The sequence below is a fragment of the Equus caballus genome, chromosome 11, assembly GCF_041296265.1.
Source record: "Equus caballus isolate H_3958 breed thoroughbred chromosome 11, TB-T2T, whole genome shotgun sequence".
NCBI classification, from domain to species: domain Eukaryota; kingdom Metazoa; phylum Chordata; class Mammalia; order Perissodactyla; family Equidae; genus Equus; species Equus caballus.
In genome coordinates, this window is record NC_091694.1 from 23,349,170 (window position 1) to 23,363,459 (window position 14,290).

Below are 14,290 nucleotides of genomic sequence, written 5' to 3' on the forward strand. Positions count from 1 at the left end.
AGATCCTGGCTGCAGATATGGCACCGCTCGGCAAAAGCCATGCTGTGGTAGGCGTCCCATGTATAAAATAGAGGAAGATGGGCATGGATGTTAGCTCCGGGCCAGTCTTCCTCCGCAAAAAGAGGAGGATTGGCAGTAGTTAGCTCAGGGCTAATCTTCCTCAAAAAAAAAAAAGAGGAAGATCGGCAACAGATGTTAGCTCAGGGTGACTCTTCGCAAGAACAAAATAATAGTATGAAGGAAAAATACAGCATGTTAAGAGAACTTATAAGAAGGGTATCTGACCTAGTATGGGGGTCAGGGCAGATTTCGCTAAGAAAGAGACATTTAAGCTGAGATCTGAAAAATCAATAGACATGAAATACATGATGAGAGTAGGCAGGGTAGCATATTCCAAGAATGTGTGAAGCCTCTGGGTATTCAGGAACATGTCCAGTATCTAGGACTAAAAAACCAAGCCTGCAGAGCAAGAGAGAGCATGGTGTAAGATGAGGTTGAAAAGGCAAGATGATGCCAGATCAGGAGTTAGTAGGACATGATATGGATTTTAACTTTGGTTCTGAGAACAGAATTTTTTGGAGGATTTTCAGGAGAGTGACATCCTAATGTTTATAGTTCTCAAAAATTATTCCGGGCCATTGTATGAAGAGTGAGTGGAAGGAGTGAGGAGAAATAGAGGCCAGAGGCCAGAGGCCAATAGGAGCCTTCAGAAGTAGTTTAGGCAAGAGATGGAGGTGGCTTGGACCAGAATGGTAGCAGAGCAGATGGAGAGAAGTGGATAGACTTGAGAAACATGTAGCAGGCAGCCTGAAAAGAACTTGAAAAGGAGTCTCAGATGGACACCTGGATAGATGGTGATTCCATTTATCAAGAGAGACAAATCTGGAAAAGAAATCATACGTTCAGAAACGTGTGGAATTTGTTTGAAAGGTAGAAAGAGAAACTGGTAGCCAGAGAAGCTGGCAGAATGAAGTCAAGGCATTTTAAGAGTATTGGAGAGATTTATAAATTTATAGACTTTTTTTTTTGAGGGAGATTAGCCCTGAGCTAACTGCTGCCAATCCTCCTCTACTTTATATGTGGGATGCCTGCCATAGCAAGCGGTGTCATGTACCGCACCCGGGATCCGAACTGGCAAACCCTGGGCCACCGAAGCAGAATGTGTGAACTTAACCACTGAGCCACCAGGCCGACCCCTAAATGTATAAACCTCTTAATGTTGAAGAGCCCCAGAGCTTCGTCCATGGTTTTCTTTATCTACCCTTACTTCTTTGTGATCTCATCCACTATCATGGCTTTAAATATACTTATTGCTGACAACTCCCAGATTTATATCTCCTTCTCTCCAGAACTCCAGGCTTACATGTCCAACTTGCTATTTGAATCTCTTGTCTGACAACTAACTCAACGTGTCCAATACTGAACTCCTACTCTTACCCCCCAACCTGTTCCATAGCTTTCCCCATCTCGGTTGATGGCAGTACCATCTTTCACTTGCCCAGACCTAAAGCCTTGGAGACATCTTGACTCCTCTCTTTCTTTCACACCCCACATTTTTTTGGCTCTACCTCCAAAACACATCCAGAACCTGACCACATCACATTACCTCTACTGCTACCACTCTAATCCAAACCACCATCATTTCTCTTCTGGGTTTTTTGCTGTTTTTTTTTTTTTTTTTTTTGCAGGGAAAGATTCACCCTAAGCTAACATCTGTTGCCAATCCTCCTCCCTTTTCTTCCTTTTTCCCCACCAAAGCCCCAGTACATAGTTGTAAGTTTTTCTGGTTCTTGTACGTGAGCTGCTGCCACTGCACGACTACTGACAGATGAGTGATGTGGTTCCACACTGGGAACTGAACCCAGGCCACCTAAGCAGAGTGCATGGAACTTTAACCCCTGGGCCATCAGGGCTGGTTCTCTTCTGGGTTTCTGCAAGAGCTTCCTGACAGATCTCCTTACTTGCATCTGTGTCCTCTCCCAGTCTAGTCTCAACTAGAGTGATCCTTCTGACATAGTAGTCAGATCATGTCCCTCCTCTGCTTGAAACTGGCAATGGTTCCCCATTTCAGCCCATAAATGCTGAATTCCATAGTGGTGTACAAAACCCTACACGATCTGGCTCCTCTTCCCTGGACATTCCTATTCCTAACTCCTTCACCTTAAAGTCTTTGCTCTAATGTCAGCTTCTTCCATGAAGCCCACACTGAACATTCTATTTTAAATTGCAATCTGCCCCTCCTCCCACTTCCTGATGCCTGTTACCTTGTTCTACTTTTATTTTTTCATACTGCTTATCACCATCTAACATAGTATACACCATAATCATATCTATTGTTTAGTGTCTAATATCCACCTTCACCACCACCCCAGCAGAATGTAAGCTCCATAAGGGCAAGAATGTCTACCTGTTTTGTTCCCTGATGAAGTCTCACGTATGCCCAGGACATCTGGCATCAAGTAAGCGCTCAAGAAATATTTGAATGAACATATCGACAGAAGGAAAGAAGCCAGAAGAATGGGGGAGGTTGAAGCTGTGAAACGGGTCATTAATAAAGCAAGACATCTAAAATACAGATGGATATGGGATCAAGCACACATCTATGGAATTATCTCTGGCGCTAGACTGGAACTTCTCGATTACATGACATCCTAAGGAAACCGTTTAGACCTCTTTCTCCCTCGGCCATCCACGCCCTGTGTTCTCTGGAAGCCTCTACACAACACAGACCGTTTTAATCATTTCCGAACCTCTAGTGTCCTGCGAAGTCCCCGCCACATACTAAGTGCTCAAACAAGTTGTTGGGCAAATTAACAAACCAATGTTTCTGTGTCCCCAACTACTTTCGAGCTCGTAAAGACAAGACACGCTGTCATCCGCTTTTGCAGCCACCAAGCCCTCGCCCTCCCATTTGGCAGCGAGAGCTCCAGCCGATGTCCACGACTTACTGCGTAATAAGACAGCGACCTCCGATAAGAGACGCGTGGAGCGAGCTCCGGGTCACGTGATGAGAGTGGGCGGGGCGTCCAAAGTTCATATCCCAGCGTCCTTTGTACCTACTTCCTCTCTGTCCTTTTTCTCGTTTCAAAATGTCAAAGCGAGGTGAGCTTTTCGGTGTGAGGGAATCCTTCGCCATCTGTCGCGAGGTGGCTGCTAGCCTCGCGGGGAGTGGCAGCCATAGGCAGCTGGGGTGCTTTGCTCTCCTCTAGGCCGGAGAGGGAGAGAAGGGGCACCGCGAGAGCCCTGGACGGGGCCCCAAAAGTGGCGGGGGTGCCTGGAGAGTTGAGCTGGCAGGATGCGGTTATGATTGTAGACTGAGCTCCGCGGGATCGCTCCGCGCCTAGCGCCGCAGTGATGGGGTTGAAGTTGGACTGGCTTAGGCCGCAGAGCGGGCGACGTGTGTGGTCTGCCGCCTTGCAGGGAGAACTACGTGGTGCAAAAGTTGGAGCGAGGATTGAGTCTTCCGGGCCCCTTAGTCTCCACGTAAGGGTGGTGATAGGACTTGGCTGTTTGGCAGGAGAACTGGGCGGCACGTGGGGAGGGAGGGAGTGGAGTCCTAGAGACAGCGAATGTATACCGTTTCCCAAAGCATGGGCGGATGAACTCAGAGCTTGAGAGTGTGAAGGCAACTCGCAACCATGACCCCTCCTGTCTCCCTTCCTCCCCACAGGACGTGGTGGGTCCTCCGGTGCGAAATTCCGGATTTCCCTGGGTCTCCCGGTAGGAGCCGTGATCAACTGCGCTGACAACACAGGTGAGACCTACGGCCGCGCCCTGCCGACCCCCCCTTTTAAAAGCACTCGGTGGGCCTTGGCTGATGACCCACTGAGCCGTCAAGAAGGGGCAGAGGAAAACACCGCTTTTGGGTGAAGCGGCAGCGTGTGGTGTTGTTTCGCTTCAATCGGCGGTGTGACAGCGTGTTCCACCGTGGGACTCACTGGTTGCGAGTGTGAGCGGAGTGGCTTTGGAAGCGGGGGGGGGGGGGGAATGTTCCACCGGCAGAACTGCCGAATAGGCCCTCAAGAAAGTTCATTTTTGTTTACATCCTTCTCTAGGAGCTAAAAATCTGTATATCATCTCTGTGAAGGGGATCAAGGGACGCCTGAACAGACTGCCTGCTGCGGGTGTGGGTGACATGGTGATGGCCACGGTCAAGAAAGGCAAACCAGAGCTCAGAAAGAAGGGTGAGTAGAGGGACCGAGTTTTCGTTGTCGCCTGGTGGACAGTTGAAGGACTTCTTCATTGGAAAATGGAACAACGATTTTACGATTCTCAAAGCCTCTTACAGCTTTATTTCCTTTGAGAGGCAGCGAGAGAGAAACACCTGCAGTTGAAGTTCTGCTCTTGCTGTCTCAGAGACCGTTCTCTCACTGCCTGATCTTAACTGTGTTCATCTTGCCCTCTTACTCCTTAAGTGTAATTGCCACACTGTGGCCATGGCCCAGCTTTCAAAAATGTAAATCTTGTCTCTTCTCTACTTAAGTTCTTCACTGGGTTCCAGTGTAAGCTGGCGGCTTTGCATATCCCTGCCATTTCCCCCAGCAAGTTCAGCAGGTAGTTATAGACCACCTCACGTACCTAGAGAAGCAAAAGCCCTGTCCTGGAATTTACAGTTCACCCTAACAGCGCCCTCCCCAGCTCTCTACTCGTTTCAGTTGTTGGTGTCTCGCTCTCACCTATACCCCTTTTTTTGTGCCTCAGATCCTTTGTGCATCCTATGCCACCTGCCTGGAAGACTCCGATCCAGTCTTCTTCAGCTCACTTGCTGACACCCTCCCTCCCCACCCCTCAAAGAAATCCTTAATGTGGGTGGTAATTTTTGTGTGCATAACATTTACCTAAGTTTCGTAAGAGCAGGTAACTGGCTTTAGTTCATTGCTGATTTCCTTGGCTACAAAAGAACATGGTGGTACTTAGTAAATGTATTTTTTTCATAGGTGGTTTAGAGCTCAACCAGGTGAGATCATAGCTTTAAGACTTATGTCACCAAGGTTCCTTTTCTGGAACTACTAATTTGAAAGGGAATAATGATACTTGAATACTTTCTCAGGCGGCTGTGAGATTCAGGTGATGAGCATGTAGAGCGTCTGGCCTATTAACTAGTGCAGAGTTAGAGGTGATGTTTTTCATGCTTTACGGCAGGTTCTTTTTATAGAAGAGATTAATTCAAGATCGTACTTGTCAAAAGTTTGGCATGGGTACTTCCAAATCTCTTCTGATGGAATCTAAAACAGGGAGGTGCTCATTGCTTAATTGTGGGCTGCCCCCCAAAAGTTTCCCCACTAGGTATATGAATTAAAAGGGGAGGCCTCGGGGCACTTCTGACTTGTGTCCTTGCTGGCTTTAGAGCTGCTGATACTCAGTGCACTTGAACTTTTCATCTCCTGAGCTTTCTCCTGTGCCTGCTTAGTGTTGTTCTTCCTGAGAAGTCCTCGCCTTTCCTTGATGTACAGTGCAAATGTAGCAGGGCTCAGCCACGTATATCAGTTACTCTTGTAGGCCTGCGTCTGCCGCCCGTCGCCCCACTACCCAGTTTTTAGCCTGTTGGTCAGAAGTCTGACTGTGTTCACCTTTAATATCCACTTGAGGACTTGGTGGGCAAGGAGTAAGTAGCATTGTGGTTAAGCATTGATGAATCAATGTGTAGATTGGGGTCAGCGTGCAGTGGACAGGCTCCCCTCTTAGAACACTTGCTGGGTCTGATCTGTGGCCTCGGGAGCCGTCAGGGAAGGGCAGAGCAGTCCGCCATCACTGTGGGTGAGATGGCAGCAGGATGTGCTGTCTGTCTCAAATCAGTGTGGGACAGACCAGAGAACACTCATGATTTTAGAAATAGTTGTGAGTTTCCATCTCTGTGTCTTCTTTGGTCCTTGTTTCTGCTAAGTGAATACATCCCTTTACCTTAGACATATGTAACTTACAGAGATGTAGAAAGGGACAGGATCGGAAGTCCAGAGACCTGGATTTGTGTGGCCTTCTTTATCCACTAGATTCATTTGTGAGAATTTAAATGGTTCTAAGTAGATGAGTGTCCAACAGAGGAGGCACTCATGAATGTTAGTTACCTGTCTCTTAGTGTGTATCCCGTTGTTAAAAACTTGATCAGAGGCTGTCTGTGTACGTAGATACATAATACTTGCCTCAAGCATAGCCAGGATCCCTGTCCTTATGAAAAATCCTGTATTTCCATGGTCTGATTTTGAATGTAGACATGTAACTGTTAGCCCTGTTTTAAAAGAGGAAAACTTGAACTCCAGAAGATTAAGTAATTTGTTCGAGGTTTCCAGGTTAGTCAGTCAAGATTTCCATCCAGGTGTGTCTGGCTCTAGTTCTTTCAAGTGCAGTGGATGCTTTGTCTTGAAGGTCTGGGAAACTTCCCTTCAGTGCAGGTAGGTTTTAAAAAGTTACTTATGACCCTAGAAAACAGTTCTTCAGAAATTAAACATAAGGGTTAATTACTGAAGAAATGCAAGTTGAATTTCAGTTACCCAACTCTCAGACCTCCAAAAGATGATCTTTGTTAATATTTTGTTGTATGTCCTTTTTTCCTGACTTCTCTGCAAAAAATTAGCTTCTAAACTTTCCTCTGTCAATGGGACCATTACGTTCCCATAACCAGTTCTTGCTTTACAGATGATTATCTTACGAACAAAAAATTGCAGGTGATTAAAAAATTAAATGATTCTGTTCTGTGCATGTGCCATGACATTATTTAGGTTAATTCCCAGTTTTTGCTCTGTTAAAACAACCTATGCCCTGCAGTTAGAAAGGCATTTGAGATAGGGTAGAGTGTATGGCCGAGATCCTGGGCATACTCATGAAGTTCAATGAGTGTGTATGTACATGTGCTCGCTAGCAATGACAAGGTTCCTTTGGGTAAATTGGTGTGTAAACGAGTTTATATTTGTAAAACCCGACACATGGTACACATTTAATTCCAACAAATTCTTCAAAGCAGTAGTTTTTAGATCGAGGTATGTACTTTCTTGGAGATTTTGATATCTACTGGGCTGGAATATTGCCTAATGAGGAGTTAATGCTTGGCCTCTCCACTCATTCAGTCTGGGGGTAGGGTCCCATTCCCGGTTCTGTGATTAGGATCTTAACAGTGCCCACCTGTTGGATGAAGTGGGGAAGAGTATAGAAAGTGCTTAGCAAGGTTTCTGCTGGTGTGTTGCTAATTGTCCTCCCAAAAGAGTGCAAACTTACACTTGCAAGGAAGTGCAGGTAGTTTTGACTTGGAGTAAGGTCTTTACTTAAGGGATGATTGGTGTTTCCACTGTCTCTCATACGTGGTTTTAGGAAATGCAAAACTAATGATGCGTATACATTATGTCCGAAGGGACGATGTTTGGGTAACTACGAGGTGTGAACTGCTTTTTTCCGGTGGCACTGGGACCTCACAGGTTAATGACTGCTGTTCTTTTTTCCCTCTTAGTACATCCAGCAGTGGTAATTCGACAACGAAAGTCATACCGGAGAAAAGATGGCGTATTTCTTTATTTTGAAGATAACGCAGGGGTCATAGTAAATAATAAAGGAGAGATGAAAGGTAAGGAGGGCTCCTTGTTGTCCCTCAGGTCTTTAAGATTGCAGGATGACTTAGCTCTTGGGTCTAGGAATGTGAGCAAAGGACCCTCTAATCTTACCGATCACTTCGTTCTTTTTTTTTATGCAGGTTCTGCCATCACAGGACCAGTTGCAAAGGAGTGTGCAGACTTGTGGCCCAGGATTGCATCCAATGCTGGCAGCATTGCATGATTCTCCCATGTATTTGTAAGGGAAAAAACCATTAAAAGTTATGTGCTCCCAATGCTTGCCTTCCTTTTCATTTCCACATGTCACTCTTACTGACACTACCTAACCCTTGTCTCCTTTGTAAAATGAAACTACTCTGCGCACACTTTCTGTGGGCATGTGTAAAAAAGAGAAACACAGTCCTTGCACTTTTGTGAGTGTCCAGAACTTCTGGGACTTTCCATTTCTGCTATAAAAACTTCAGTTATTTGGGTTTGGAATCCTTAAAACAAATTGCAGGGAATGGATGCTGCTTAATGACAGGTAACTGCTCTGCTGTTAGGTATTTGAGATAAGGTAGAGTGTATGGTCAGATCCTGGACACACTCGTGGATTCAAAGAGTGATGTGAGGGGGACCAGGTACACGTGTGTATGTGCACACTTTTACAGTTAGTTTTCTTTGAGTAAATTGGTGTGTAAATGAGTTTATATTTGTAAAATCTAATGTGGTAATTGCCATGTAAATTTGCTCTCATGGAAGATGATTAAGTTGCTAATAGTATCTGCAGGTTTTTTGCTATCAAAATGTTGTGACAAGATGGCCATATAACGTATCTCACAAACCCTAGTTTGAGAATACTAAGAGATGATATAATTATGCCAGCACAACAGGTGTGAACCCTGGCAAATTCTGCCTTAAGAGATGAACATTGCAGCTTTTTTTCCCCAAACTGTAAGAGTGACATTCAGGGTCTGGGAAAAATGAGTACTCAGCTGGTTTGGGTCAATAGTCTGGTGTAAAGATGTTAGAACAGGCTTTTTAGACTAAAGTTTGTGTTCATATGTCTAGTATCTGAAAATACTCGGCCTTCAGTGTTATCTGTAAGTTGAGTATAATGCAAGGCTGAAGATTAGAGTGTACACGAAGACCAGCACATAGTTGCTTGGTGAGATGAGTTCTTTTTGTCCTTCAGGGTTTGGAATGGAATATACCAGAACTAGAGAGCAGAGTGCTTCTCAACCTGAGGAGTTAAATGTGTTCAGGCTATTGTTGGTGCCTCTAGTCACTTCTGACTTCTAGTCACCCTGTGTACAGCAGAGTTGAACCCTGTCTGGTCTTTTTTGCACCCTTTTCTCACTTGCTGGTGCTGTATCAGACTGCTATTCATAGGGTTTTCATGGCTAGTTTTTTCTTTCACAAGTGTGTGGCCAGGTCTTGCCTCGTCTTGGTCTGTAACCTCTGTTGAAACCTGTCCACCCTGCTGGTATTTGAAATACCAGTGGCATAACAGAATCGCAGAAACATGAGCTATCACAGAATGACAGCTGGCAGGAAGGTTCCTTGACCTGGAAAGGAACCTGGGTTGTGGTGGTGGTGAGAGTGCTGAATCTTTTTTTTTTTTTTTTTTTTTTGCTGAGGAAGATTCATCCTGAGGTAACATCTGTTGCCAATCTAGTTTTTATATGGGTCACCACCACAGCATGACTGTCAAGTGGTATAGTCCACACCTGGGCTCTGAACCCATGAACCCATGCTGCCCAAGTGGAGCTGCAGGGCCGGCCCCAAGAGTGCCAAATCTTAACCACTAGACCACCAGGCCATGTCCCAGACCAATTAAGTCAGACTATGGAGGTAGGACCCAGGCATCTGCACTTTTTAAAACTCCCCAGGAGATTCCAAGTTGCAGCCAAGATTGAGAATTGATGCTGTCTAGACAGCCAACCTAGGTTTTAAGAATATTAAAGAAATCCAGAAGTTTCTAAAACAGAGCTGTCTTCCTTTACCCCACCATCCAGCCTGGTAAGTTTCAAGTCTTTAATGTGACAAGAAGCTCCCAGGCCCTCCATAAAAATGAATCCTTTTTATCCTGTTGTTTGACAGATGTGTGTGAAATTTCTCACCTTCCTACTTCAAATGTGAAATGTTAGGGCTGGGCCTGTCATTTTTCCCCTTTACTTGTCTTCTTATATCCTCCAGGTTCTTTCCAAGGTTCAACAGAATGGACTCAAGCTGTAGACTTATTTCCTGTCATTTCAGATTTGATTTATAGGCGCTTGTCATAGAGTAGAACGATTAAGCATGCTGAGTATTTAATTACTAGGATGAGTGATTTTTGTGTATGGATATAATGCAAACTTTTTCTAATGTGCCTTCATATAATAAAAATATTGATAGTGAATATAAAAGAATCCTTCCCTGAGCCTGTGGCCTCATCTGTGAAGGAGGGTAACAGCACCTGAGAGTTGGTTTGAGGAACAGAGGAGTTTGTATAAGGCGCTTTGATATGGCGGCCCAGGTTCAGTTCCCTGGCACAGACCCACACGTCTGTCAGTAGCCATGCTGTGGCAGTGGCTCACATAGGAGGACTAGAACGACTTACAACTAGAATATACAGCTAAGTACTGGGGCTTCGGAGAGGGGAAAAAAAAGAGGAAGACGGGCAATAGATGTTAGGGCGAATCTTTCCCAGGAAAAAAAGTTTATTACTCAAGGGGAAAATTTGGGAAGTAGAAAGTATAAAGAATTAAAAATCACCTGTAGTCACAACAGAGAAAATCGTTGCTCTTATCTTACTGTATATACATAAAATTAGAAAAATATAGTAATGTTTCAACCTACTGTTTTTTTTTAAAAGAAAAATTTAAATTTTTTAACAGAAAGAGGAATACTAGCTGATGAAAAGAATGGGCAGGGGAGAGTGTTCTAAATGGACTTCCTAGAGGTCGGGAGACCTGAATTCTGGTTCTGCATCTGCCACTAAATGGATTTAGGAAATACTCCATTTCTGAGCTTCAACTTCCAGTTCTGTTGGAAGTAGAGCTATCTGAACTCTTCCTGATCCATTCTGGGGACAAGCTTGTCAAGGAAACCGCGTTAGGGAAATGTATATAATATGGTGGGAGCAGAGAACCTTGCTCTTCAATGAAAACGGGGAGCTGGGCCCGATTGCCCTCACACGACCCCCCATCAGTAATGCCCTCCTCTCCAGCCCTTCAATTTCTGATTCCTCTTGCATAGTTTCCTCCTGGTCAGGCCTCCCCTCAGGGCTACGCAAGCTCCTTCCCCCATAGCCCTGAGAACCTACCCCACAATAGTGTTTGTGTCACAGTGGTCGTTGACACCACGTAACAATGCGCAGGGGAGCCCCCGCCTAGGACCCTGCACTCCCACCAGGAAGGCCCTCAGAGGCTGCAGCTGTTGGGATGGCGCACTGCTGTGATTGTCCTCTGCGGCTGGAGAAGAGTTTCATCTTGGATGGGGTGGCCGTGAGCACCATGGCCCGCACCTATGAGCGCTTGAGGCCCAAGCTCTGGTCGGCGATTCCGCCCTACAACGCACAGCAGGACCACCACGCCCGCCGGTATTTCCAGAGCCACGTGGTTCCGCCCGTTTTGCGGAAAACTGAGCAGGTACAGGAGCGCCCCAAAGGACCCCAATGTCTATGCCCGCGGAGGTGGGCCCGGGTGGCAGGGCTGACTTCCCAAATCCGGGCGTCTCACTCCAGCGCCCTCGCCACCAAGGATGCCCCCCACTCCCACCCCTTCAGTTTTCTTAATGAAAACTCGGAACTGGAGAAAGTGGATGACAGGTGTTGAGCGCCAGATCACTGAGCTCACAGGATCGCCTTCCACCCCTGAACGGGAGAATGATCTCATTTTGAGTTTCTGCAAGCCTTCCGAACCGGGCTTAAAACCCGCCTCTCCTGGGGCCGGTCTGGTGGCCGAGTGGTTAAGTCCGCGCGCTCCACTTCAGCGGCCCACGGTTTCGCCGGTTTGGATCCTGGGCGCGGACGTGGCACCACTCATTGGGCCATGCTGAGGCGGCATCCCACATGCCACAACTAGAAGGACCCACAACTAAAAACATATATATATACAACTATGTACTGGGGGGCTTTGGGGAGGAAAAGGAAAAATAAAAAATCTTAAAAAAAAAAATAACCCGCCTCTCCCATACAAATCAGTTTCATTGTTCTTTTTGACGTCATGGCCCCGCCCTTTGGGGTGATCTCCCGCCGCAAATTCTCTGAGAGCGCGAAAATCCGTGTGACGTCAGTGAATAAGACACAGAGAACTGCCTAGACGCGCAGGAGCGGCACTTTCTGTCTGGTGACGTCATAGAGGGGCTCGCTCTGGACCTGTGAGCTGATGCGAAGGAAACCTGCAAAACTCCTTGGGCCCTGCCTTCTCCCCAGGCCTTTTCCCTCGTGGGTACTTCCCCGGAATCAGAGATTCTGAGGCTATTTGCTGATGGCTTCAATTTTTTCCCAACAATTTTGCCTCCGATATTTGTACCTATGTATGTCAGAGTGGTATGAGAAGGGGAGAGAAGGGCTTAATGGAGGTTATTCTGTGAGCAAACCTTGGGTTTTTTTGTGGTCCCAGATGTTTGTATGTGTGTGTGCATTACATGCATATGGACACCCTTCAGTGTGTGCCATGCTTGAGTGTGTACTTGCTGTCTACTCAAGTAACTTTTATGACAGAAGGAGCCAGAGTCTGGGGGGAAAAAGAGAGAAACTCAAGGATTTAAAAACTTGAAGGCTGGGGCCGGCTGGTGGCACAGCGGTTAAGTGTGCACGTTCAGCTTTGACGCCTGGGGTTCCCCGGGTTTGGATCCCAGGTGCAGACATGGCACCGCTTGGCAAGCCATGCTGGGGTGGCGTCCCACATGTCACGACCAGGAGGACCCACAACTAGAATACACAACTGTGTACTGGGGGGACTTTGGGGAGAAGAAGGAAAATTTTTTTTAAAAAAGCTTTGAAAATAATATGGTGTACACACTTTTGAAACTTTCTATGTTCCATTTTATAAGTATTCAATCATCACAACCACCATTTGTGGTAGGTATTGCTTTCATTCAAATATAATGTGTTTATTAAACTTTTACTAGGCCGGGTCATTTGTTTGAACTATCTCAGTTAAATCTCACAGCAACCCTCCTTTTACTGATGAGGAAATTGAGATCCAGAAAAGCTGCGTCATTGGCCCAAGGTCACACAGCTTGTTAGTGGCAGAGCTGGGATTGGAACGAGTCTGTCTGGCTGCAGACACTGGGGCCTTAACTGCCAAGCTCCGCTGCCTGTCCCTGAGAGGCAGTAGGTCCATGTGTACATTTATATTTAATCTGTCTGGCCCGGTTACACCTGGCTGTGACCACCTCGCCCTCCCCTCAGCAAGCCCCAGGGGAGCTAGCGCTGTGCACCTCTCAGCATCACGGCTGACAGTCCTCTGTATTTTCTCCCTCACTCTCAGGATCACTGCGGCACAGGAAGAGACGGCTGGATAGTGGATTATTTCCACATCTTCGGGCAAGGACAGAGATACCTCAACAGGAGAAACTGGGCAGGGGCAGGCAAGTGCCATCTTGCTTTCCAGCCTCACCATGGTCCCACCTAGGAAGAATGGAGTGTGTCCCTAAGTTCAGAGAGAGAAACTGGGCCATAAAGAGACCTGGTTGGGGGAAGAGGATCAAGGACTGCATCCTCCAGCTTTTCTTCTCATACATGAGCAGATGGTGTCACAAGGCTACCTATGTTTAGTTATGGAGCACCTACTGTATGGCAGGTGCTTTTTACCATCACGCTATCCCCATGTTACAGCCGGGGAAACTGAGGTTTGGGGGGTAAAAGTCATTTGCTAAGAAGGGCTGAGCTGGGATTGGAATTCCACTCTTGCCAGCTCTGAAGCCTGTGTTCCTCTCATTGCTCCCTGAGCAGGCTGTGTCCTGCTCGTTTTCCCGGCGCAATTTACCAGAACAAGAAAGAGTTGAGAGATGTTGTTCTGACGGGGTGAACCCTCCTCCCACTCCAATTCCACCACCCTTTGGCCATGGTCTAGTCACATGACCCTTTGTAACACTGAGCCAAATTGAGCTCATCAGTTTTCTCCAGATGGGTCAAAGTCAAGGGTGAAGTATTCCCAGTTCTCCTGGGAGCAAGGCAAGTTCAGGCAAGCCCAAGTTTCTGGCCCCTCCTGTCCTAACACATACCATTCACACTCCTGCAAGCTATTCCTGGTATGAGATTTGGTTTCTAGAAGCCATCTGTCTCCTTGACTTCACCAACCCTTGGCATTTCAGTCAAGAGGCTCGAGATATTTGAGGATTGAGGCTTCTGCTGGGACGTGGGGAGCGTGGTGACTGTGGCTGGGTTGGCATCCTATACCAACCCTCTGGGAGTGGGGAAAGCAAGAGGGGGCTGAATGCAGGCTCAGGCCTCTCCGTCCGCCCCCAAGGGCATTCCCTCCAGCAGGTGACGGGGCATGACCACTACAATGCTGATCTGAAAGTGATCCAGGGGTTCAATGGCCGGTTTGGCTATCGCCGGAACACCCCAGCCCTCCGCCAGCGCCCGTCTGTCTTTGGAGAGGTCACCCAGTTCCCTCTCTTCTAACAGCATCTCTTCCCTTCACAATTCTCCACCTGAATATCTAAGACAGACGTTTAGATGAGCTCTCAATGTTTCTTTATATAAAATATTTTTTACTTGTGCCTCCAAGTGTGCTGTTTCTTCCCTGAGGCTGAGGGAGGGAGCAAGGCGGTTTCTC

The 14,290-nt window shown here is 46.7% G+C and overlaps 2 protein-coding genes and 1 non-coding gene across 3 annotated transcripts; all 3 read left to right on the forward strand.

Annotated features, from left to right (window-relative positions):
• Positions 1 to 3,053: 3,053 nt before the first annotated feature.
• Positions 3,054 to 7,813, forward strand: RPL23 (ribosomal protein L23). The gene is made up of 5 exons (XM_003362393.5): positions 3,054 to 3,102; positions 3,671 to 3,754; positions 4,056 to 4,184; positions 7,439 to 7,552; positions 7,679 to 7,813. The coding sequence occupies exons 1-5, from the start codon at positions 3,090 to 3,092 to the stop codon at positions 7,759 to 7,761; spliced, it is 423 nt and encodes a 140-aa protein (XP_003362441.1). The 5' UTR covers positions 3,054 to 3,089; the 3' UTR covers positions 7,762 to 7,813.
• On the forward strand, positions 3,785 to 3,918 carry LOC111775846 (small nucleolar RNA SNORA21). The gene has a single exon (XR_002811825.1). It is a non-coding gene; the product is annotated as a small nucleolar RNA SNORA21 (small nucleolar RNA).
• A 3,043-nt stretch (positions 7,814 to 10,856) lies between the features above and the next one.
• SPMAP1 (sperm microtubule associated protein 1) lies at positions 10,857 to 14,234 on the forward strand. Its single transcript, XM_001501519.5, has 3 exons — positions 10,857 to 11,149; positions 12,998 to 13,097; positions 13,979 to 14,234. The coding sequence occupies exons 1-3, from the start codon at positions 10,943 to 10,945 to the stop codon at positions 14,134 to 14,136; spliced, it is 465 nt and encodes a 154-aa protein (XP_001501569.1). The 5' UTR covers positions 10,857 to 10,942; the 3' UTR covers positions 14,137 to 14,234.
• The last annotated feature ends 56 nt before the right edge of the window (positions 14,235 to 14,290 follow it).